The sequence below is a fragment of the Heterocephalus glaber genome, unplaced genomic scaffold, assembly GCF_053883595.1.
Source record: "Heterocephalus glaber isolate CG9 unplaced genomic scaffold, H.glaber_assembly_v1.0 deba00001593, whole genome shotgun sequence".
NCBI classification, from domain to species: domain Eukaryota; kingdom Metazoa; phylum Chordata; class Mammalia; order Rodentia; family Bathyergidae; genus Heterocephalus; species Heterocephalus glaber.
Window position 1 is genome coordinate 6331750 of NW_028258368.1, and position 25336 is coordinate 6357085.

The window sequence follows — 25336 nt, forward strand, 5'->3', positions numbered from 1 at the left end:
AATGTAACATGATTTAAAACTCTTGTTCCTCCTGTTTGCTTCAGGTTACAGAGTGAAATAAATAAAATGTCTTTGTATGTATGAGGAGCACTGGGCATGGCAAAAAGGTACAGTACTGACCAAAGGAAACTAAATCAAGGCTACTGTGCTGTTATGCTACAAACAAACATCTTCATACATTTGAGAATTAAATTAATGTGTAAGATCCTCCATACTGACACCAGAATATCAAAACTACCCCTTTGTTTCTCAGGTATATTTACAACTTATCAGTCACTTTATGAGCATGTTCATTAAGACGGGTATCAAACCACCAGTTTTTACTCATTCTGATCAAGAAATTTCAGGGAAATGTCAACCCTCCTGTCCCTGGAAATGTGCACAAAACTTTTATCAAAATCTTATCTGATACAATGCTATAGTTTTGTAAAATAACTAAATAGCTCAGACGACCAATAACGTGATCCTGTTTAAGCATCTTGCTAGCAGGAAAAGCCCTTACATACAGTACACCTGGTGAAAGATCAGCTTGGCTTAAAATAGTCCAGTACAACTTTCAGAGTAAACAGCTTCACAGAAGTTAATTAAAAAAAAAAAAAAGTCAAACTAATCCTAAAGAAATGGAAGAAAAACAAAAAGACAAACTATAGAGAAGGTCAGTCGCCGGGAAACACTGCCCAGCTTTTGTTTGCAAACGCTGACTGCAGTTCAGGTCTTAACAATATATCTCCCACAAAGCTGGGGCATGGCTGGTGGGACATGCACATACTGTTAGCTGCCAAGCCAAAACAGTTTCATTTACATTATGGCAGGGCAGGGATTATTCATGTTTTTAAATATGATTAAATGTTAGCCAGTGTTCTACTGTTAGATGGTTCATAGTCTTATCCACCTACAAGTCAGAAAACAAGGAAAATTAAACCCCAACATGAAGTAACAACAAACAATATTTAACCAAGATAATGCGATCCACATCCAAATTAATTAGTTTAAATTAAAAACCCAGCAATACCATCCTGTTAGTGCAAACACTACATACAGGGTTTTCTCAAGAAAGCTGAAAGCACCTGATTCTTTTGCCAAGTTATCAGATTCTATAATGTACAGGCTTAAATCTGCATTTTAAAAAACTGGCATTACAGTAGTGCATAATTTATCAAAATTGTAAAAACGATTCTGCATAACTTAGAATTTAATATCTAGTACATCAGCTGAAATACTTAGGCACTTGGTTATATTTTTAATTAATTGAACAAGTAGCCTGTGTATAAATATTAACAAAGCAGAAACTATTCTTGAGAAATGGAAAATTAAAAAAAACCATAAATGCTACAGATAAAAGCACTTCTACATATAATGCAGTAAAGAAAGCTAGTATATAACCCTGTAAAATTCTGTGGTAAGAACGTCTGACTCCACTCTTCAAAATAAAAAAAGGAAAAAAACCCATGCAAAGTCCCATGAAAAAGATAAATAAAGCAGCTGGAATGAGATGGAAATTTCAGTGAAACATAAAATAGAAATAAATAAGTTAAGTCTCCTTTCACTAGATGTATCATTGTAGGATCCTGCTAGTTTAAAAACTGAGTTGTTAATTTTCTATAGAAGCCATTTAAAATAGGAAATGGCTCAGTTACTGCACCTAATTGCTACAAACTCATAAAAAGCTGCTTGAAGCTTAAGTCAAATGTTGTCTAAATTCCAATCACTTCTGGAAAGTGAACATGTTACCCTATTAAAGTAAAAATTTTTTTTTCATAATGCTAATGCAAGAGGGCTTGAAGTATCAAAGAGGCCACAGGAAATGGATGTCCCCAGTAATATCTTTTTTAAAAAAAAATTACATTATATAATATATATTATATATATATATAAAAAGCTAGTGTATGCTTCCATTGGTGTGGTCACAAATTTGACCATCAGCTGTTAACCATCTTCCCATTTGCAACAGGTTTTAAAAAGTCGTTTTTATCTTCAGACATAACAAGAATTTTCAAAATGAGGTTGCCAACACTGACAAATGTGATGATGGGGAGACAACTTGCTTCGCTCACAGACACAGGGAGTGACTGACTAAAGCAAGAAGTTACTGGCAGAATAGATTGCTCCTCCAGAATCACATGGTCTTCACCTAAACTCTGTCTCTTTTGTTTTACTGGCTTTTTCTGATGTTGTTGAACTGGATGCCCATTTTCCACTGCGGTTCCATTCAGCAACTGGTCATTTTGAGCACTAATACCAAGTTGTATGTCTAAGATCTCTTCAGTTTGTTCGCTTTGTCCATCAAGTTCATCATTATCACGTGCTGAAAGCTCTAACTCAATATTTCTATCAGGCTTAGTATCTGCTGCATCTTCTGTATAATCACTCTCTCCATTTCTCAGTTCAATTTCCTTACTTAGAAGATTTAAGGTAAGGTGACGGCTTTCATCCAGGGAGTTCCACCTCTGTTGCATGGCTAGAGCATTTGCCTCCCTCTGTAGAAGTAATGAGTTACTCTTGGCCTGCTGAAGTTCAATGCTTAAAAGGTCTCCAGTACTGGAATGCTTTCTATGACCTTTCAATATAGTGTGCTGATCATGTGGCCTCGTTGCCATATGAACTCCACCTTGAATCAACAGCATTGACATAAGGGACATAATCTGATACACTGATGGACTTAGTCACACTTCCTTGGGGAGCAGTGGCCTGGACAGGATCCATAGTATGGTAGCCTGTACGAGAAGATCAGAAAATTGTACCCCATTTTGAGATGATAGGTCCATCAGTAAAGGGAATTATTGGGTCCTCTTCTTTTGTCTTTCTTTGAGTTTCAAATAAATGCACTCTTCTCTTAACATCACTGTCCAGTTCCATTAACACAGCATTTGAATTAGCAATTACATCTTTGGGCTCTGAATCAATGGCATTTATGCAGGAACCTATAGTGCCAGAAGACCAGGGAGAATAATGGGAAAGATGATCTTCTTCAAATTTTGTCCCACTCACACTCTCAGAGAAATCTGTACAGAAGTCTACACTGAACAGAGGAGAAGGTGGTGTTGGAGACCGTGTTGCCACAAGAAGAGTAGAAGAGACAGGTGCTTTCTGAGTGTGGTACTGTGCCCACTGGTCTGGCTTTCTTCTTATCTGCTCCTCACAGCTGGTCTTTAAATGACCACAAGTTTTCCTTGGTAAAGGCACAGTTGTCCTTGGCTCATTTGGTGGCTGACAAGCCACTGAATAATGGTCATCATATCTTTCCCGCGAAGACGTCGGACAGATGAGTGCATCACATCCATTGGAGGCAAAGAATTGCTTCTAATAATGTCATCTTGTTGATACATTGGTGGGTGCCAGATGCGCCTGCTGTCATACACAGTAGTATACATTCCAGAAGGTACTGGGGGAACTGGTCCATACTGCTGCTGAGGAGGAGGTTGGTAAGGAGAAGAATTCATTCGATCTTGAGGGGAAAGTGTACTGTATTGATCAGCATATGGCATGGAAGCAGGTGGGAGGGAGGACTCTGGAACATTTTTGGACCTCACAAAGCGAGGAACAGAGGGAGCCACACCAGCTGGTACCATTGGTGGTGGTGGGTAGTATCCTGTCTGTGGGTATTGTGGGACTTCAAAAGGTATCTGAGTCCTTGGATCTTGAAAATACTGAATGTTTTTAGAATGCTGAGGATACACTGGTACTCTAGTTAGAAGTGGGCTGGATTTTGGAGGCACAGAATTCAGCTCTGTTCCAAGATTAGAGGGCCTAGCTGAGGTAGCAGCTATGTTACTTACAGGAGTCTTGGGTGGAGAACCAAATTTTTATTTTCAGTTACAGACTGCAGAGGGCCCAACAGCATTCTGACCATTAGTGCCAACTTTCCCCACTTTCTTCACAGTCTTCAGAGCTCTTAATGCACTGACAGTACTACGTGGGATTAGCTGGGAAACACTGTTTTCTGAATTTGAAATTCCATTTGTACTTGGAACAATTTTCCCCGTTGTTTCAGTACTTCCTATGACAGAAATGACATTTCCAGCTGTGGTAGTGACAGTGTTGTTTACACCAACTTTATTTAGAAGAGGCAACGTTCTTACAGTTGCATTGATCTTTTTGTTCCTTAATTGATACTTTTCAAGCTCTTCCTGAGAATGGGCAAAGGTACAATTTGTTCCACGTGGACACTCCCCCTTGCTGTCGCAAATCTTGGCACATGCTAGTCTTCTATTTGCTGTTTGGCTGAGGCTTAGGTGTTTCATGGCCTTTTCTACTATTAATTCTTTTTTTGGTTCCAGGGATCGAACTCGGGTCCTTCTGCTTGCGCAGCAGGCAGCAAAACCACTGAGCTAAATCCCTGGCCCAAAATATTGTTACTCAATTTTTTTTTTGGTACCGGATATTGAACTCGGGACTTTGCACTTCCGAGGCAATTTCTACTATAATTCTGTATGAAGTCCACAAGGCCATGGACCACTGTTTTAACAGCTACCATTGCATTCTCTAGCTGCTCCCAAGTTGGTGAAACAGCATCTGGATTAGGGTCTATGTTTACAAGAAGCTCTAACTGAGGCCTCAATCTATTTAAGTTAGCTGGATCACCTGTTCATTGCAAAACAATTGTCAATTCCTGGACACTCTTTGCAAATGATTCTGGAGACTGCAGCTTATCAATGATGGACTGCATATGTGATTTATGAGCCAAGGCACCATATAAGAGTGAAGACCACTGCTCAGGTAAAATACGGAGTCCTGCTTCCATAGCAGTATGAACCATTTGGGCATCATGTTCTCTTTTCAGTGCCTCATAACTCTGAAATTCCTTCTTTAGCTGCATCACGGAAGAGTCTTCATCCCTTTTGGTAACCTTAAAACATGAAGCTTGATACAGTAGTTGCACAACATGACCAATACTTGTTTTTGATGCCTGAGGAAATCTTGGTTCTAGTCTTTACGCAACAAAAAGTACCAAAACTTTCCGTGAGAGAGCAGAACTATCTTCTAATGCCAGCAACACCAGCTTCAAGGCCTCTTCTTGCATAGCTGGCCCTAGAAACTGGCATCCTCGAGCCCTGATAGCATCCCATAGATTGGCAGATAACTGTTGAGGATTCTGGTGCTGTAATATCAGTTGTTACAGTTCTTTCTCCAATTGAATGGGCTGCTTGCATGGCTCTGACTCGACCTTCTTCCTCCAGTTGACAGTTTACAAGTGTCACCAGTTTGCATTGGATGTCTCAGTGCACTCTGGTTCAAACTAGCTACACCTTTACCTTCACTTAGTGGTTTTAAGTGGAGTGCCAAATCAACGCATTTCTTTGCAACCTCGTAGTGTTTGTTTGGGTTTTTTTAGTACTGGGGATCAAACTTGGGTCTTTGGGCTTGCGAGGCAGCCGGCAGAACCACTGAGCTAAATCCCTGGCTGCAACCTCATAGTGTTTATTCTCACCTAGACTACTTTATTGACTGATGATCTGGTACCTGGGCTCCAACTAACTGGAGAAGTGCGAAGTTGACAGGAAGCACATCAATGTCCGTATTGACAGCAGTCTGGTCAAAAGGACAAGCTTTTTGGTGAAGTTTATTTAGGCAGGTCTTGCACACTGTGAACAACCTAAACTGATGGGTTTGTGCACATTCGCATCAAATTCATTATAGCAGATTGGGCAGGACAGAAATTTTGTCCATTGAGCTGCCTGCACAGGCATCGTGGAAGCTGGATGCTCGGGTTAGCAATCTAGCAGATCATTATTTTACTGTGTAGTGTTTTGTAAGCTGAGGGGGCCCGGGCGGGGTCTCTAAGGGCCGCTCCCGGGAGCCCCCCCGACAGCGGCGCCTCCTCTCCCGGCAGAGCTCGGCGGCGGTTTCACGGTCTCAAACTCCATCGGGAGCTACAAGGATAGCCCTGCTGGCGGAGGCAAAGGCCGCGAGGGTGCCTCTTTCCTCTCCCTCTTCCTCCTTCTCCTCCTGCATTATTATTTTTTATAGTGAATTTTATGAAGGTACATCAAAAAGCATTGTTTTTACTCGCTTCTCTGAAACTGGGAAAACCTTAACCACCATTAAGTTAATCCTTGTTCATCTGGACCAGTCTGCTGGAGAACTGGCTGACTCAGACCAGTGCCTACAGTTTGGAGCTTCTGCTCTGGTGACCAGAAGTTAGGGATCATGTTGTAAGCCAGCTAATTTTTTCTGTTAACGATGGATTCTCACTGAATAGAACTACATCGCCTTTCCTATCTTGGTTTCGATTTACTGTAGATGATGTCATTTTTAATGTTCCTTTCTGTTGCCAGGACCCCTCAAAATGAATGTTGAGCAATTCCCAAGGCCTATATTCTAAACAGGCCACTTAAGCCAGGCGTGGTGGTGCACATCTGTAATCTCAGCACTAGGCAGGATTGCCACAGGTTCCAGGCCAGCCTGGGCTGCTTAGTGAAACCTTGTATCAATTAATAAATATGCCACTTAAATTTGGTGAAAATGTCTAGTATTTTTCATGTGGCATGGCAACAAATACACTAAAAAGTATAACCATAATTTTTGTTGTATTGTCAAGAATTATTTTCAATAGAAACCCAATAAAATTAATTTAAACAAAAATAATATATAAAAATAATAATAGAGGGAATTTTCAGAAGTTATCTTTCAAATTATTAGGCCTATCATCAATTGAGATGCCCTTAGGAATCTTTCTGACTCTAAGCTGACTTGGCTTTGACTTTAGGCAGGCTCATGAAATGGCTAAGATAACTCTCAGAATCTTAAATCTTTTTTTTTTTTGAGGCAAGGACTCACTATGTAGCTCAGGCTGGCCTCAAATTCACAGTGGTCCTCCTGCCTCAGCCTCCCAATGCTGGGATTATAGACATGCTCCACTATGCCTGGCCCAGACTTTTTTTTTTTTTTTTGTACCAGGGATTGGACTCAGGACCTTGTGCTTGTGAGGCAGATGGCCGAACCACTGAGCTAAATCCCTGGCCCTGGCCCAGACTTAAATCTTACCTACCTTGTCTTTGTGGAAATCCCAGCGAAGTTACTGGAACAAGTTCCAATTGTTCAGGCAAAAGTCCGGTGATTGTTTGGCCTCTTTTGAGTCACATGCTCATTCCTGAGCCCATCATCTTTGGTCACAGAACTGCACCGATCTGATTGGTTTGGCCTAAATCATCCATGGAGCTACTAGGAGAGTTGGCCTCATTTGAAATAGTGGAATACAAAAACGAAGTGGTTGGGCCGGGGATTTAGCTCAGTGGTTCCACCACCTGCCTCCTTGAAAGCACAAGGTCCTGAGTTCGATCTCCAGTACCAAAAAACAAAACAAAACTTGCAGTGTTTACAAATGAAGAAACTTCTCTTATCAGAAGAAAGGGTGTGGTGAAGGTGGAATCAATTTGTATTCATTGAATATCTCCTCACAGCATCTTCCCAGGCCAGCCAAAAGCAATCTGGCATGTTTCACAGTCTCTCCTTAGTAAAACCATTCTACATTCCCTCAGTACTTGGGAGGAATCATTGTAGTAATTTTTGCTTTGAAATTTAAATTTTATGCAATAAGTTGTTAGTATATGGTTCCTAGCTAGAATTTCAAATGAGAATTTTATTGGATACTTTAATAGTTCATTCTTTGCATTTTTAAAAATAAATTTTATTTTATCTCATCACCTCCCTCCTCCCTATGTATCTACATTTCTTGAAAAGTACAAAAAATTTTATACATAGTATCTAAAACCTAAGTAATGACCATTTAAAATGAAATTACACCTTTGAAAAGAAAGAATTCAGCTACTCGGGAGGCTGAGGCAGTAGGAGCACAGGTTTGAGACTAGCCTAGGCAACTGAGACCTTCCATCCAAAAAAAAAGAGGGGGGTGGCTGGAGCTGAGTATAGTGGCACATACCTGTAATCCTAGCACATAGGAAGCTGAGATAGAAGGATTGTAAATTTGAACTCAGCCTGGCAGCTTAGTGACTTCACAAGATCCTGTCCTAAAAATAAAAAATGGCTAGGGATGTAGCTCAATGCAGAGGTCCTGGATTCATTTCCTAGTACCACAAAACATGGGACTGGGGAGTCCTAGGTTGGGGATGTAGCTCAGAGGTAGGATGCTTTCCTAGCATATGTGAGGCTCTGGTTGCAATCACCAGTATTGGGGTGGTGGTGGTGGGGACAACTTAGAATCCAAATTTTTGACTAGAAAAGAAAGTGGGACTTATGTATTTGGATTTTCCAAGTGAACAAACTAAAGATAAATTTGTGCTTTAGGTGCAGTTTTTTTTTCAACATAGTTGCCTCTTAAGAGAATGCTATACTAGATTATAACCTCATGGTTCAAAGAATTGATAGAGCTGGTATGGTTGCGTGTTCAGATGTGCAAATGCTGTTTGTTCATCCATACTGTTTTTGGAAATCTTTACGTGGTTTAAATAATGATTAACAATAAACTTTTTAGTGCATAATGCTTCTTCGGTCTCCTTAAGAGTGATATTGTTGAATCTAAACTATTTACTACCAGGAAAAAAAGAAGAAAAACCTATTTACTAGATTAACATTTGACTGAGACCTATTAATGGTTCAGATTGATCTTCCCTGTTATTTTTGAGGAAGATACGGATTTAAAGAGCAAAAATAAACTTAGAGGATACTATTCAGCCATGAAAAAGGAATAAAGTATTATATGCTACAACATAAATGAACCTTGGAAACATGATACATGAAGAAGCAGTCATGAAAGACCATATATTGTATGATTTCATTTTATATGACCTACACAGATCCATAGACATAAAGATTACTGGTTGTCGCCAGGCATGGTGGCACATGCTTGTAATTCCAGCATTCAGGAGGCTGTGACAGGAGGATTGCTGCAAGTTTGAGGGCAGCCTGGGCTACGTAGTGTGTTCAAAGCCAGTGTGAACTACATAGTGAGACCCTGTCTCAAAAAAGCAACATAAAAAGCATTTTTAAAAAATTAGTGGTTGCCACAAGCCATGCTAAAGGGTGGAGTGTGACGTCTTTTTCTGGAGATAAAAAGTTCCTACAATTAGATAGTGGTGATGGTTGCACAACATTGTGAAGATGCTAAACACTAAATTTATACTTTAAAATGGTTTAAATGGTGAATTTTTTTGTAGTTAAAACTTGAGGACATGTATGTAAATTGATTCTGTTACTTAAGAGCATTAAAATGTACAGTACTATTAGTAAATTTAAAAATGGCAATTTAATTAGAATTTCTTAGACTCTATATTGGTTTTCTTTGACCAAATTTTTTCTAGAGCTTTAGAATACTTACCAATATCTAGAAATGTTTTCCACCAGTTATCGTATCATCATAGTGTACAGAATAATCCTGTACTTGTCATTCAAATATACATAGCATTATGTTATTGAATGGACATTATATCATATTTAAGTATGCAAGTTTGTATTAGAAGCTATATTTGAGTTGTTCCAATTTTATTTGCCCCCAAATATGAGGGCAAGAGAGAAAAGTCCATATTGTGGCAGGCACTTTAGCCATTTTCTAATTGCTACCCCATAGACTATTTAAATGAAATGAAAAACTTAGTATTGCATGGTTTCTTTCTTTAGGCTCGATTTTATTCTCCAGCCACTATATTTATTGATGAGATTGACTCCATATGTAGTCGCAGAGGGACTTCTGAAGAGCATGAAGCAAGCAGAAGAGTGAAAGCAGAGCTGCTGGTTCAGATGGATGGTAGATATGTGTCTGTGCTTATGACTTGGGGTGGGAGTTGGTGAGTGTCCAATGCCAGTGGGTGTGGCTCTACCGCTAGTGCTAGCCCAGTGCTTTTAGTGTCAGTCTTCACAACTCCAGATGGACCAGAGGGGTTGGCAAATAGAGCCTGAAGACGAATAGCAGTAAATTTGAGGTGTCAATGGTGGCATGTCTGAAATAATGGGGATCCACAGGTCACCCAAAAATATATGATCTCTTATCTTTAGCCATGATATTGAAATAAAAATTAATGCAGATTAATTTGCTTTAGAAGTTATGTATGCTTTTTTGAATTGAGTAGTTGAGTTGGGCTGATCTTTTGCTTAAACCTGAGTCATATTTTTGCATATTACAGAAATTGATTTTCCTTAGAAATTCACATATTTACCAGTTAGCTTTTTAAATCTTTAGGCGGCATGAAGATTACACTACCTTATATTATTGTATTCAGTATTTGACAATCTTTGGCCGGAGATTTAGCTCAGTAGTTCTGCCACCTGCCTTGCAAGCGCAAGGTCCCAAGTTCAGTCCCCAATACCAAAAAAAAAATTGACAATCTTTACACAGCTGAGCTTTTTTTCTTTTTACTGTTTCCTTATCCTTTTAGGTGTTGGAGGTGCTTCTGAAAATGATGACCCTTCTAAAATGGTTATGGTTCTGGCAGCTACAAATTTTCCCTGGGATATAGATGAGGCTTTACGGCGACGTCTTGAAAAACGAATTTATATTCCTTTACCATCAGGTATCATCATTTAAATCTTGTCTGAAACCTCTTATTAACTGCCAAGTAGTTTTAATTTGCAATTTGGCATTAATCTTCCCCAAAGAGATAAATATAGTTTATCTTTTCTTTGCATTACTACTTTGGCTACACCTAGAGCTTGGAAGCCTTGATAATGAAGAAATTAAAAATTCAGTGACAGCTCTTGAGATTTCAAGCAAATGAGAAAGAACTGGAGAACAGCTCTTCACACAAAGCAGACTTGAGAAATAATAATAGTGTGTTTCTGTTGAAGGCTTACATTTTTTTTTTTTTTTTTGTACTGGGGATCAAACTCGGGTCCTTGCGCTTGTGGGGCAGGCGTCAGCACCACTGAGCTAAATCCCTGGCCCTGAAGGCTTACATTTTAAAATTTGTTTCTATCATTAGCAAAAGGCAGGGAGGAGCTATTACGAATAAGTCTGCGTGAGCTTGAATTGGCTGATGATGTTAACCTTGCAAGTATTGCAGAAAAGATGGAAGGGTACTCAGGTGCAGACATTACCAACGTGTGCAGGTAAGCAGTATTTTGGAAGGTAAGGTTTTTATGAATGAAAACTTACAGGCATGGTAGCATATGCCTGTAATCCCAGCACTTGGGTGAGAAGCTAAGACGGGAGGATTGCTGTGAGTTTGAGGACAGCCTGCTATATAGTGAGACCCTATCTCAAAAAAAAAAAAAAAAAAGGACCCACACTTTAGTCTCTGAAGTCAAGGTCATAAGTGTTTTTTTTTTCTTTCTTTCTCTTTTTGTTACTAGGGGTTGAACCCAAGACTTTGCACTGAGCAACATCACTCCCCCCGCCCCTTTTGAGACAAGGTCTTCCTTAATTGCTCAGGCTTATCTTAAATTTATAATCATCCTGCCTCAGCCTCTGAGTGCTGGTGTTATAGCCTGTGGCACCATACTTTGCTCAAGTTTCAGTTTTAAATTTTAGGTGCTAGTAAGATATCTGGGTATATTGTTGAAAGCAGGTGCTGGTAAGATATTTTGGTATCTCGCATGTCAGTGAAGAGTCATTTTAAAGCTGTTATTCAAGAAGTTAATATTAAGCTGGGAGTGGTGGTGCATACCTGTAATCCCAGCACTTGGGAGGCTGAGGCAGGAGGATTGCAGGGTGTTCAAGGCCAGCCTAGGCTACATAGTGAGTTCAGGGTCAGCCTGAACTACAAAGAGAGACCCTGCCTCAAAAAAAAAAAAAAAAAAAAAAAGGTTAATATTAGAACAATTTGGGTAAAGTAGAAAATCTATAATAGTATTGGATTTCAATAATTATTGGCACATCCCTTCACTATGATCTTAACATGGGAAGTGATTGTAAAACACTGATTTGGCCTATCTGTGGGGTAAATAAGAACATCTTGTTCTTAGTGAACATTTCCTAAATGATGGGAATGGGAACAAGAAGAAAAAAAGGTTGTCTGTAATCCAGTTAACTAGGTTTTATCCTAATCCTTGACTTAGCTCAGACACTTATTAGCAAAGGTCTTGACTGCACCAGCTTCCTCATCTCTAAAGTGAGCACACATTCAGGGTTATGACGGTTGGTGAGAATGTGTGTACACATAAGGTTGTCGCTTTGCATACGTGCTGGCCACTATAAAGCATGAAAGGTGATAAAAGGAAAGAGGTATGGAAGGTTTCTGAAATAGAAGGGGAAAGGAGAAACTTGGCATCTTTTACTTTACATAGAAAAAAAATTTTCTAGCAAATATATTCTCTCCTATCTCTTTGATGCTTATTTATTTTATTGAACATTTACAGTGAAATGCAACGGCTAGCTTCTTTATTGTACCTTTGTACTTTTTCTTGGGTTTTATGCACATTATTAATTACTTATTGATTGGCATCCTTATATCAGAAAGACTGAATTGCTAAAAAAGAACTTAGAACAGGCTTTGTTTCCAGTGTAAAATCCGATGCAGTGCTACATACGTATATATAGTAAGATTTTAATTAGAGACCCCTGTGGCAGGTTCTGATCTCCTGCTCAGTGCTATGACACAAGATTAAAAGAAAAACTCAAAGACAGAATTAAAGAGACAGAAATGGGGAGCCAGGATAACCAATGCTCATGGTAGGAAGGCTGAACAAGCCAAGGCCCTGAAAATCCAGAGCTGTTGATACTTATTGGTGACATCATAGTTAGATTGAGGTAAAGGGGCTATGTGAGAGGATGTGTAGTTGCTAAGGACACTTTACTGATGTAGGCAAGGCTTGTAAAGGAAAAGACAAAGCATTCTTGAATTAGGAACAGAACAGACAAAATATAGGTTGTGGTTAATAAGCTTGTCTTTTTAGTAAAGAACCTTGTCTTTTTATTACAGAATTCGGTTAAGAGTCACTCTGACCTCGGAACGTAGGCTTCAGCCAGATTCACTTCTCAAAACAAGCAAATTGTGGGGTTAACTCTTTACAGCCTGCTTTGGGCATAATCAATAGGGTGATCCCCCACAAAAGAATATTACAACATATACATTAGATTTTTTTATTCAATCAAAATAACACTGTGGCTTTTTTTCTTTTTTAAACTCAAAACTTAGGGATGCATCTTTGATGGCAATGAGGCGGCGAATTGAGGGTTTGACCCCAGAAGAAATCCGCAATCTTTCAAGAGAAGAAATGCATATGCCTACAACAATGGAAGATTTTGAAATGGCTTTAAAAAAGGTTTCTAAGTCAGTATCTGCTGCAGACATTGAAAGATACGAGAAATGGATATTTGAGTTTGGATCATGCTAAATTGTCACATGTAAACTGTGAGAAATCTGCCTTAAGTCTTTGAAAATAATTAAATGTAGTATTTCATTGCACTGAGCGGTATATTTTTTTAAACTTTCATAATGGTAAGATTTTTTTAAATCCTTGTGATTCTGAATAAAGGCAATTTTTAAAGCTCCAAATTAGTTTTGCTTTTGTAAATAAAGACCAAAATGTATAACAGATACTGGGAAATGGGAAGAAAATGTTCACATGAGATGGGGAACAAGGGAAGGGGGAGAGAGGAAAAAAGGGACAAGGAAAAAAAATTGAAAGAAATAATTGAAACAGCTTTTGTAAATAAGGAGGGGGAGAGGGGTTGTAGGAGAGAGGAATGGGGAAAAAAAGCAGCAGCAAAATAAATCATATACAGGTACAAATTCCGTATAATGAATGTTACTGTATATCTAAAATGTACCAGTAAAATCATGAATGAATTTAAAAAAAAAACTATACACTTAAAAAATTGGTTTTCTGTAGCATTTTCTAATTTGTTTCTCTGACCACAGATGCTTAAACACAAATATTTTTACTTTAGTTGGAAAGCTGGCTTTTTATGTACTTCTAAATATAGCATGTTTTCTCTCACTCTCTGCCACTGTGGCTCTCGATCCTTAGCAGTGATAACTGAAAACTACGGAACATTTTTAAACAGCCAATTAAGACATGAACCAAAAAAAAAAAAAAAAAAAAAAGAAAAAAGAAAAATGAGGTAGCCAGGGATTTAAAAAAAGACATGAACCAGGGGCCGGGATTTAGCTCAGCGGTGGCCGCCTGCCTAGCAAGTGCAAGGTCCTGAGTTCAATCCCAGGTACCCCCCCCCCCACCCTCCCAAAAAGACATGAGCCAGGCCCAATTGTATCTTTTCCACCTGGTGGTATGGTAGCTTTCCTCTTTCTGGGATACTAAAACTCTTCACTTTACTGTCCTTATAAGAAAGGAGGAAGCCAGGGATTTAGCTCAGTGGTTCTGGCGCCTGCCTGGCAAGAACAAGGTCCCAAGTTCGATCCCCAGTACCAAAAAGAAAAAGGAGAAATACAGTCTTGTCTGAGTAACTCTGCCTACCTGAGGCTATACTACAGGTTATTGCTAGGCCTATGCTGTTCTTATACTCTAGTCAAACTCATACAGTTAATCGTATAAAGGCAATGAATGCAATAAAAGTATATAGTTTGGTATGATTTCCATTTATGATTTCTTATAATAATTTATTGTATAATGCCAATCACAGAAGGAAGAACAGCCTCAAGGGGACTGAGTTCTTTACTGTGGTGTCTAGTCTCACTGGGAAGGAGAAGTCAGGATAGAAACCTGGCTGCAGCCCTTCCTGTCCGACAGACCGTGTGGTCGTCTCTGTTTTTTCCTTGCTACAGTCTATAAGCTTATGGTTAATAGATGCAGTAAGACCTTGTCATTACTTGGGAGTTACAACTGTGCTTTCTAACAACTTGTAGGATGCAGAACAGCATAAAAAAAAAAAAAGTATTACTGGCTAGTAAGTTTAGGATCAGTACTTTAGGTTTTTTTTTGTTTTGAGACACAGTTTTGCTGTGTAGTGCAGGCTGGCCTTGAACTCTCTGTGTAGCCCAGGCTGGCCTCGAACCTGCAGTGATCCTCCTGCCTCCCCTCCTGAGTGTTGGGGTTACAGGCGTGCACCTCCACACCCAGCAAGGATCAAGTTATAAATTTCATGCCATTACTTTTGTTTTTACAATATGGAGATAGGAATAATACACAATTGAAATGTACTAATTATAAAACACAAAATTAAACATCACTCCATTCTCATTCTTGTCCTTGTTCTCCCCTACCTATATTATTTATTCCATAAACTGTTTATAAAAAACAGCCAGGGGCCGGGAATTTAGCTCTGGTTTCGCTTCCTGCTGCGCAAGTGCAAGGACCCGAGTTTGATCCCCAGTACCAAAAAAACCAAACCAAAACAAAACAAAAAAAACCAGCCAGTACTTGCTGGGCATGGTGGTGCACACCTATAATCCCAAGCACTCAGGAGGCTGAGGCAGGAGGACTGCTACAAGTTTGAGGCCAGCCTGGGGTACAAAGTAGTTAAAGGCCAGCCTGAACTAAATAGACCTTGTCTGAAAAAACAAAACAGCCAGTATTTTCTTGGACTGTATGTATTAAGTGATAGGTTGCAGTCAAAAATGTTTTAGTGAAACAGTATTACACAGAGTAAATCTAAGTTATATCTACAGGTCATATTGTTAAAATGTCAGTATGAGTGATGGTTTAAAAAAATAGAGGGCTGGGGATAATTTAGCTCAGTGGCACCGTGCCTGCCTCGCAAGCCCAAGGTCCTGAGTTTGATCCTCGGTGCAAAAATAAATAAAGAGAAAAGACAGGGTAAATAGTGCCATAATTAAAACCAGAAGACCAAGGGTAGACTGATTCCATTAGAGTGATAGATTCATCAGCTGATCTGAGCCTTGGTTTCAGCCAGGGTCAGTGAAAGGAGATAAACCTACACCTGTATGTAGGTATTTCTCTTATGTAATTGTAATCAAAACAGCTGTGTATTTTTTTTCCCCTCCAAAAGTTTATTTCAGAGTGAGAACGTGTAACTGTAAATCCTAGTGCATTCAAGGTAAGTAGTCTTGGTACAGAATACAATCAAATTATAATACACTTCAGTGATTTTATACTCAGTCACAATATAGCATGTTGTACAGAATGAGTAAAAAAAATAAGTGCTAAATTCTTGAGTTTTAAATTAGAATTTCATAAAGTGCTTTTCATGAAGTCATAGTAATTAAGTGGATATAATTTCCTTAGCAAAGGCACCTTGGAAAATTACTGGCATATGGTATTCTATCTCACCTTTTTTTTCTTTTTGGTAGTTTCAAAGTCTCTTCATAGGTCTTCTCTTCCACTTTAAATTTTTCTTAAAAATTCATCAGCTGAATAGCCATCGCTTTTATAGAACCAGGTGAACTTTAATTTGGCACTGTAAAAGTCAATTTTTAGGAAGTCTGGAGTTTGGCAATTTCTTAATGCATAAACTGATTCTTGGTAATTCAAAGAAAAATATATTCAAGTGGCAAATTTGGAGACAACAGACTAGTCCAGAGTCCATGATGTGAGATGGTGTTTTAATTTTTAAATACATGTTTTATCTTCAAGGTTTTCTGCTGTCTTAGAGCAATCTGGATATAAGTTGATAGCTGTCACAGGTATAATACTCACTTTATCCATCTGAAGAATTCCTCTGAAATATAAGATAATTATTTACTATCAAAATTAAGTATTTCCTAAACCAATAATGTAAGACAGGGCTACTTCAACTTATATCATTATATACTTAAGCCAGGTTTAGTGGTGCACAACTGTAATTCCAGTACTCAGGAGGCTGAGGCAGGAGAATTGCCATGAATTTGAGGCCAGCCTGAACTACACAGCAAGACCCTATCTCAAAAAAAAAAAAAAAAAAAGCCTATGATTACATGCTTTTGCTTCACCTTCACTAATTTATAATGGTTATGCAACGTGTGAATCCTCAGTTCATGTTAGCTAGACTGATTGAGGAAAAGAAAGGAATAGAGGAAGTTCAGTACTTGGCACTATAGGTACGGAAAGCACAGAGTAAATCTACGTCTTCAAGGCCGAGTATCAGTCCCTGGATTTACAGGGTAGGCAGAAAGACTAAACCCAAGCAGCTTTCTAAATAGTATTCACCACTGGAACACCACCGTATAGCCTCAGACAGCAGAAAAGTATGTTTCTAGAATGAACCCAAGACCCTGTATTGTAAACTCAATGTTATTCCAATGAATACACCCAGAAAAGGCCAGTTGTTTTAGAAACCAAACAAGCTGTAGTGCTTCAGCTTTAAAATGTTCCAAAAGTCTCCTGCATTCAGAGGTGGGGCTTTTGGAAGGTGATTAGGTTACAGGGGCACTATATTCATCAGTGGATTAATCCATAACTGAAGGGGTGGGCAACCCATCCAGAACTCCTATCTCTCAAGCTATTTCTATTTCCCAATAAATTTTGCTACTCTCAACCTCAGCTGTTCTTTAGAATTCATTCTTTGACATTGGGGAACACAAACTCTGTGTATCTGACATCTAGCAGGTTGAGAATTATATATTTTCCCCCTAATCATTTTGGAGATCTCACCAAGATAATTAAAAGGAGGTAAAAGTATGCTTTTGTTTCATAGATTATGAATTATATCTCAATTTTTTTTTTTTTTTTTTTGGTGCTGGGGATTGAACTCGGATCCTTGCGCTTTGGAGGCAGGCACCGGGACCACTGAGCTAAGTCCCCAGCCTGTTTACTAGATTCTGTATTGTGACTCAAGTAATCAGAAATTGTCATTCTTGTTTGCCAGCTGCTTATGCCTGGTCTTTTATGCTTGTCTTTTTACGCCTTGTTTTTTGTCAAATGATGGTAAATTTAAGTTGAGAACATGCGACGATTATGATGTTTCTTTGATGAGACATTTTATTTTTACAGGCAAGGTCCTGTATTCATGTTTTGTGTATGGAATTACTAGTTGCTGAATTGACTGGTGTCCCTTGCTTGACCTGTTTGACTTGTTTTGACCGTTGTGTGTTGTGTGTGTTAGTGGCGCTAGGGAGAAAAAATGTTTTTTTGGGTTTTGCTTTTTAGTACTGGGGATCTGAATTCAGGATCTTGCACTTACAAGGCAGGTGCATTGCCACTGAGCTAAATCCCCAGCCCCAGAAAAGAAATGTTAAAGTGTCCCCTAGTGGACTTTGATATTAACCAAAATGTGAATTTGTAAAATGTTTTTAAATGAAATCTAGTTTATGAAATATAAATGCCTCTATAAATTCAGGACTCCTTTAGCCAGTTAATTGCGACAGTGTGGCTGCCAACCTTAAGTCTGGGAGGACAGGATTCGCTCAGACAGTCTGGCCTGATCCTCCCTCCATGCTCATGGAAGGGAATGTTGAGACTGTTCTGCCTCAGTTTCCTTTCTGGTCTGATTGTTCACTGGTGAGGATGCAATCTTAGTTCTTGAGATTCCCCATGCTCGCCTTTCCAGGCTGAGAGTGACGAGTCATGGGCAAACTGTCTCAGAATAAGTCATCATGAGCATGAGAAGACTTTCTTCTTTCTCATCTCATTTTTGACTTTTTTCTGTTATTTTGTACTTTCTCTTTTGGGGGGAGGCATGTTTATTCTAAATATCAGAAAGAGAGAGACTCTGAATTTTAGTCCCAATCTGTCTCAACCTTTTCCTCCTATCGAACAACTAGGAACTTTCAAGTTGAGCCCATAGAAAGTGAGTCTTTGTTAATGCTAAAGATAAGTCACCTTAGACAAGGAACATATACCCCGTCTCTGAGTCAGATGAGACATCACAATTTTGCCTGTCCAGGAGAATAGACATGAAGGTGATGTCCCCGTCTAGTGTTCTGGGAACAATTTCCTGTCCAGCAGGTATGGTATGGGAAATTGAAACCTGAGACTCAGAGGAAACCGATTTCTGGGTGACACCAGAGAGCTATTTCCTAAGCATTATACTTAAATGACCAAAACACATTCAGTTCAAGAGAGAATTTCTAAACTATTCTTTTATCTCACGACTTCATACCCTCAAAAAGGCCCCAGTGTCTTGGCTCGCTCTCCCCTCCTAAGCCTGGTTCTCATCATTTATATGTGTAGGGGAGGGAAGTACTTTCACTAATGTGTAAGTTGTGGTGGCCAGACAATGAGTACCGGTTTTAATTTATGAGTTTCCTATGTGTGTTACAGATATAGAGACACAGAATAGGGTAACTGTAACTCAATTTGGCCAAATATATCTGAGAGTGCACTCTAATTTAAATGTAACTGTCTTGGGCTGGGGATTTAGCTCTGGTTCTGCTGCCTGGCTCGCAAGTGCAAGGACCTGAGTTCGATCCCCGGTACCAAAAAAAAAAAGAAGTAACTGGCTTGTATATATCCATCTGTCTGTACAATGTTAAAACATGTCTGTTCAATGTTAAATTATTAAAACACCTGCAGCTGCTTCATTTAAAAAAATCTTTTTTTGAGCTCAACAATTTTTTCTTTTAGAGGGGGGTCTTTCTGAAAAGTCCATGGAAAACCATTTGTATCAGTTTTCAGGGTAGCCAAACTTACTTAAAACATTAACATATGAGGAGTGATAGTCTAAGGCTTACATAGGACTTAAAACAAGATAAAAATGAAGATGTCTAGGGCCAGGGATTTAGCTCAGTGGTTCCACTGCCTGCCTCGCAAGTGCAAGGTCCTGAGTTCGATCCCTGGTAGCCCCCCCCAGAAAAAAAATGAAGACGTCTAAAGTTGGTAACATATTTCCATCCAGCTTGTTAGTTAATTGAAATAACAAAAAAAGATTGGTTTTATAAATGCAATATTTATTGTTGTTTATCTACAATAATTTAAAAGCTTTTCCTTGGATAAAATAATATATATAAGCTTAAAGTGTTTAAATATTATGATTTGGTTCTCATGAGTCACATAAAGCAATTGTTAAGATATATTTAAATTGGCTATGATGAAAAGGTTAAGCTTTCTATGTCTAAATCAATAAGGTTTTCTTAACATATTAAAATGTTCTTGGTTAAATTTATAAAACTAAAAAGATTTTTATGGTGGTAAACTATTTATTTTTTATTTTTTTGGTACCAGGGATTGAACTCAGGACCCTGCGCTTGCGAGGCAGGCACAATGCCACTGAGCTAAATCCCTGGCCCTATGGGATTTAGCCTATCTTAGGCTCAAACATCTGGCATTCTTTACAACGATTTGTGATGAAATGTACATGCCAATCCATCCTTGGACAACCAGCCAAATGATGCAGATGTTTTTAGGCTGTGCTTGTGGCATCGTTATGTAACTGTGTTGTAACAGTTAAAGGTACCAGGCTGGGAATATAGTTCAGCAATTCCCGGTACAAAAACAAACAAGCAAACAAAATCAGTTAAAGGTACCTAAATACTGTACAGTTCAGACAATGTCACTCTAATGATTAGAGATTAGACATTAATAATCTTTATATCTATAAATAAGTACATTCTTCTTAAATATTACTCTGGTAACCAAAATTGGTACAAGATAACAAATTTAGGTAAAATGTTTTTTTTAATGTCATTTAATATCTTGTAATTAGATAACTGACTAGGAAGTTATTTTATACTAAAATGGACATTTAAATGTGTTTTCATGCTGAAATACTATGTGTGGCTCTTGATCTCAAGCTTTCTCTATAAAACTTTACATATGTTGTCTGTTAACAATCTGCAGGGATTCAACTTCTAAAACAGCCATGATTGGTAACAAATAACAGTCGTCTGGCTATACTTTATATTTTAAAGTGCTTGATATCCACGTGAGATTGTAATAGTTAAACTCACTGCTCCCACAGCAATACTGATGTAACTGATCTTCTCTTCTTGTTGTTCAGCAACTTAAGTTTCGAGATCAGGACTAGATCAGAACTAGAAAGGTAACCGGGCTAAGAGGATAGCCAATATTTCGGCCCTGGCCCTTCAAGGTCATCGAGGACCCAGGACATGAAGGAACCTTTTCTGCAGGATCCTACAACTTTGGTAAGTCAATCAACTTCCAGAGCAGGGAGATTGTTGGACCCTACAGGACAGGAAGCAATGAATGTACATTGTGCTAAAAAAGAGGTCACCACAAAGGGAGCCAACCACCCTCATTGGAGGAAAGATAGCCTATTTAATAAATGGTGTTGGAAAAACTGGATTTCAACCCGCCAAAGATTAAAACTAGACCCATACCTATCACTATGCACTAAACTAAGATTGAAGTGGATTAAAGATCTAAATATTAAGATAGAAACACTAAACTTGCTGGGAGATAAGTTCGGTAGAACTCTTAAAGACACTGGCATAGGAAAAGACTTTATGAACAAAACCTCAGTAGCACGAGAGCTAGCAGAAGGAATCAACAACTGGGATCTCATCTTATTAAAGATGTAAGAGAAACCAACAGAGCTAAGAGACAACCTACAATGTGGGAAAAAATTTTTAGCAGCTGTACCTCAGACAAAGGTCTACTATCGAGAATATATAAACAATTGAAAAAAAATCAACCCCCCCAAATTCAAAGACCCAATTCAAAAATGCGCATCCGAAATGAACAGACATTTCTCAGAGGAACAAGTTAAAGCAGCAAATAAATATATGAAAAAATATTCAACTTCACCGGTCATTCGAGAGATGCAGATGAAAACAACACTGAGATTCCACCTCACTCCAGAAAGAATGGCTGCTATCAAGAAATCAACCAATAACAAATGATGGCGGGGGTGTGGGGAGAAAGGAACCCTTCTCTATTGTTGGTGGGAGTGCAGACTGGTGCAACCACTGTGGAAATCAGTATGGAGATACCTCAAAGAACTAGGACTAGAGGTCTCATTTGACCCAGCTATTCCCCTGCTGGATATTTTCCCCAAAGAATTAAAAGAATCATACCACAACGATATATGTGCACCCATGTTTATAGCGGCACAGTTTGTAAATTGCTAAAGCTTGGAAACAGCCCAAGTGCCCATCAACTGGAAACTGGGTAAAGAAGATGTGGGGGTTTTTGTTTTTTTTTATTTTTTTTTTAATTTTTAATTTTTTTTGGTTTTTATAAAATAGAGTACTACTCAGCCATAAAGAACAAGAAACTAGAGACATTTATAGCTAAATGGATGCATATTGAGGCCATACTCTTAAGTGAAATAAATAGGACACACGTGTAAATACTGAAGTTTTATTGTGAAAAACTGAAAGTGTAAATAAGAATTAAAATGATGAAAATGAATAATTGATAATTTGAAACAGGAAAAGGTCCAAAGGTGTAGTGGTGGTGGGAGGGGAAGGGGAAAGGGAAGAAGGGAAAGGAAAAATTATGAGAAAAGAAAAAAAAATGGAAACGAAATCTATGTAAATAGGGAAGGGTGGAGGGGGTGAAGGGCACACAGGTAATGGGGGAAAAAATAAGAACCAAGATACATCATGCACAGGTACACGCACCCAATGATAAACGTAAATGTATCGTATACCTAAAATGCACCAATAAAAGAATTTAAAAAAAAAAAGAGGGTCACCAAAGAGGGAAAAGTCTCCTATGCTTTCGTTGAAAGCAACATGATCAAGCAAGACTGTGACCCATTCTGCTGACACAGAGGAGCTGAGAGGCTCTGTACATGGTTCCAAAAGTAATGCCTGACGAGACTTAACTGACCCTGATAGACAGCAACAGGTTAATTTTGATTAACACAGGTCTCACTTTAACTTGGTCCTAAACACCCAGCAGAAAAGTATAACCAAAAGATGTATGAAAACAATAGCACAGTAATAAAAGCTAGATATAAAAAGGGGCTAAAATTGCCTATCCCCTTTTGGCAGTTTCTAGCTGCATTGGTAGCTGACCACTGTTATGGTTCAGTGAGGCTAAAAAACCTGTAAAAATTCCACAAGTGTCTTTAAATTCCTTAGCTAAAATTGGCCTTCACAACCACTAAACTCTCCGTCTTTTTACAGTTAAAACTAGAGGGACTTATGATAAGAAATATAAAACTCAGAGATAACCTCCATCAGTAGAGGGGTCTAGGAGCCAACTAGTTACAATCGCTATTCCAATCCCTTAAGAACAGTGTCTGGACTGCCTTTCCATTCCAATGTTCATGCTCTGATTATACATGCTTTAACTTCTTGGAAAATTTATTTTTGCCTAGAGGCTGCCAAACTCAAAGTGATCATGCAGACTGAACCAATGACAAATGTGCCTGACTCCTTTTACCAGGATCCACTAGATCAACCTTATGGAGTTCATAACTACTAAACTGCAACATGACTTCTCTCCAAGACCCATGAGATTAGCTCTCTGGAGAAGGCCCCTGACTTCAGTCTTCCCTACACCAACCCTCCTTAGCTCAAAGCAGCTAGATGGAAACTATGCCCATTCTCCTCTAACTACAGTCAGGGATACCTCTTCAGAGGGGGGAATATAACAGACAGCTAAGTTAGGTAGAAATATTAAAGACAATCAGACAGGGCTAGATCCTCGAGGGAGTCAGTACAGAAGACGAGAATACATCAAGACTGGCTGGAGGCACATCTGAAAAATCCTTACAGGATAAATAAACACTTAAGATTATTGGTACCACTGGTTTTGGGATTTCCTGTATAAATAGACCATTATTTCATTATGGGTGGGCCATCCTCTCCTATCCACTAAGACTAAAGATAAGACTAAAACAATAGATTACTGACCAAGGTTAATTATGTCATGATATGCCCTTGCTACTACTGGATCAATATTAGCCAAGTGGCCATCCTTGTAATCTTATTGGTTGATTATAGTTTTGACCCACATAGCCACCTCATCATTTTGTTCTATAAAATGTTCTCAGAGAAGTGGGCTCGTTGGCAACCCATTGGGACCCTTCCTGTCTCTCAGGAGCTATTCCTATTACCCATTCATATTCCTCAATAAATTTTCCTACTCATAAAAAAAAAAAAAAAAAAAGAAAAAAAGAACCTGATAGGAGGCGGGGCCTGGTTAGAGGTAGGTCACAGGATCTGACCTGGAAGGGTGTATTCTTATCAACAGCTCCTCCCTTTGCTCTCCGCTTCCTGGCCACCATGGCTAAGCAGGTTTTGTCTACCAGGCCTTTCAATGTGCCCTTTCTGCCTTGAAGTTGGCGGACCACAGACTGAACGCACAAACTGTAAACCAAAAAAGAACTCTCCTTTAAGTTGCAGTATTGGGATTTGGTCCTGGCAACAGGAAAGTGAATTAATTATAAAATTCACTGAGGAGAAACTTGGCAAGAATAGTCATAAGATTTTAAAAAATGAACAGTGGGGAGAAGAGAAAGTTACCGCAACCAGCTATCAAAGACCTTACTAAAATATTACAATAATTAGTTGGGTGTGGGTGTGCACACCTCTAATCCAGCACTCTGTGAGGTCAAGGCTGATGAGTCCAAACCCAGTTTGGGCAACTTAGCGTCTTAGCAAGACCTTATCTCAAATGAAACATTATAAATGGGTAGAGAGATAGCTGAGTGTAAAGGCCTTGGGTTTAATCCCAAGTATCAAAAACCTGTTAGTTATTGAAACTGTGCTACTGGCACAGTAGAATGGAAGAGTCCAGATAGAGCAAAACAGGAGTGAAACAGACTAATATATGGGAATTTGTTTATGATAAGATAACATTCCAAGTCAAAGTTAAATTACTAATGGAATGATGGCCTCTCTGTTTAGAAAACAAAATCAGAATTCTAGTTTAAACTACGTTCAAAAGTGATAGTAAAAAATAAGGTTTAAGAAAACATGTAAGTGGGCCGGGGATTTAGCTCAGTGGTGTCTAGCCTGTCTCGAAAGTGCAAGGTCCTGAGTTTGATCCTCTGTACCAAAAAAAAAAAAAAAAAAAAAAGAAAGCAAGAAAACATATGAGTAAAAACTGGGCATATGGCACATGCCTATAATCCCAGCACTCAGGAGCCTGAGGCAGAAAGACTGCTACAAGTTCAAGGCCATCCTGAAATACAGAGTGAGACCTCATCTTTAAAAGAAAAAAAGCCACAATATAATGCCCTGTACTCAAGAGGCTGAGGCAGGAGGATCGCTGCAAGTTCAAGACGAGCCTGAACTACATACTGAGTTCAAGGCTAGCCTGAACTATATAGCAAGACCCTGTCTCATAAATAAATAAATAAATAGATATAAAGAAAATTATATATAATATATAAAGATACATAAGCCAGGTGTGGTGGTACATGCCTATACTCCTGAGATGGAGACCACAATGGGGACAAAGTACAGGTGCACTCTTAGGCCTTAATTGGGGACCTGTCACCCATTAAAAGTATAGTATATATTTTTCCCTAACCCCTCACACTCCTAAACAATCTTAGCAACACAAAATCCAGGTGTATCATGAAAGCCATAAAGCCTTTGCCATAGCACCTCTAAGACTAAACTAGATGAGAAAATAAAACCTATGCGGATCATCACGGGGGCGGGGGGGGGGGGCAGAGGACAAAGGGTTGGGTCCTTAAGTTGTTTCTCATTAAAAGCATGCTTTGTGTTTTCTTCTGACAGGGACTTAAAAG

General features: G+C 38.8%; 2 protein-coding genes and 1 pseudogene across 7 annotated transcripts in view; 1 reads left to right on the plus strand and 2 right to left on the minus strand.

Annotated features, from left to right (window-relative positions):
* The window catches only part of Katna1 (katanin catalytic subunit A1), a 56296-nt gene extending 31626 nt beyond the window's left edge, over positions 1-24670 (plus strand). For both annotated transcript variants that reach the window (XM_004856896.3, XM_087193580.1), the window contains exons 8-11: positions 9574-9700; positions 10329-10463; positions 10872-10998; positions 13026-24670. In XM_004856896.3, the coding sequence (XP_004856953.1) occupies positions 9574-9700; positions 10329-10463; positions 10872-10998; positions 13026-13224 (588 nt within the window). In that variant the 3' untranslated portion in view covers positions 13225-24670. The remainder of the gene's footprint in view (positions 1-9573; positions 9701-10328; positions 10464-10871; positions 10999-13025) is intronic.
* On the minus strand, positions 1919-9574 carry LOC101725844 (roquin-2-like; annotated as a pseudogene). The gene is made up of 2 exons (XR_015444081.1): positions 4395-9574; positions 1919-4249 (listed from the first exon to the last, which is right to left on the minus strand). The product of XR_015444081.1 is annotated as a roquin-2-like (transcript).
* Positions 16334-25336, minus strand: part of Ginm1 (glycosylated integral membrane protein 1) — a 35077-nt gene continuing 26074 nt past the window's right edge. For all 4 annotated transcript variants that reach the window (XM_004856897.3, XM_087193581.1, XM_004856899.3 and 1 more), the window contains one exon: positions 16334-16468. In XM_004856897.3, the coding sequence (XP_004856954.1) occupies positions 16360-16468 (109 nt within the window). In that variant the 3' untranslated portion in view covers positions 16334-16359. The remainder of the gene's footprint in view (positions 16469-25336) is intronic.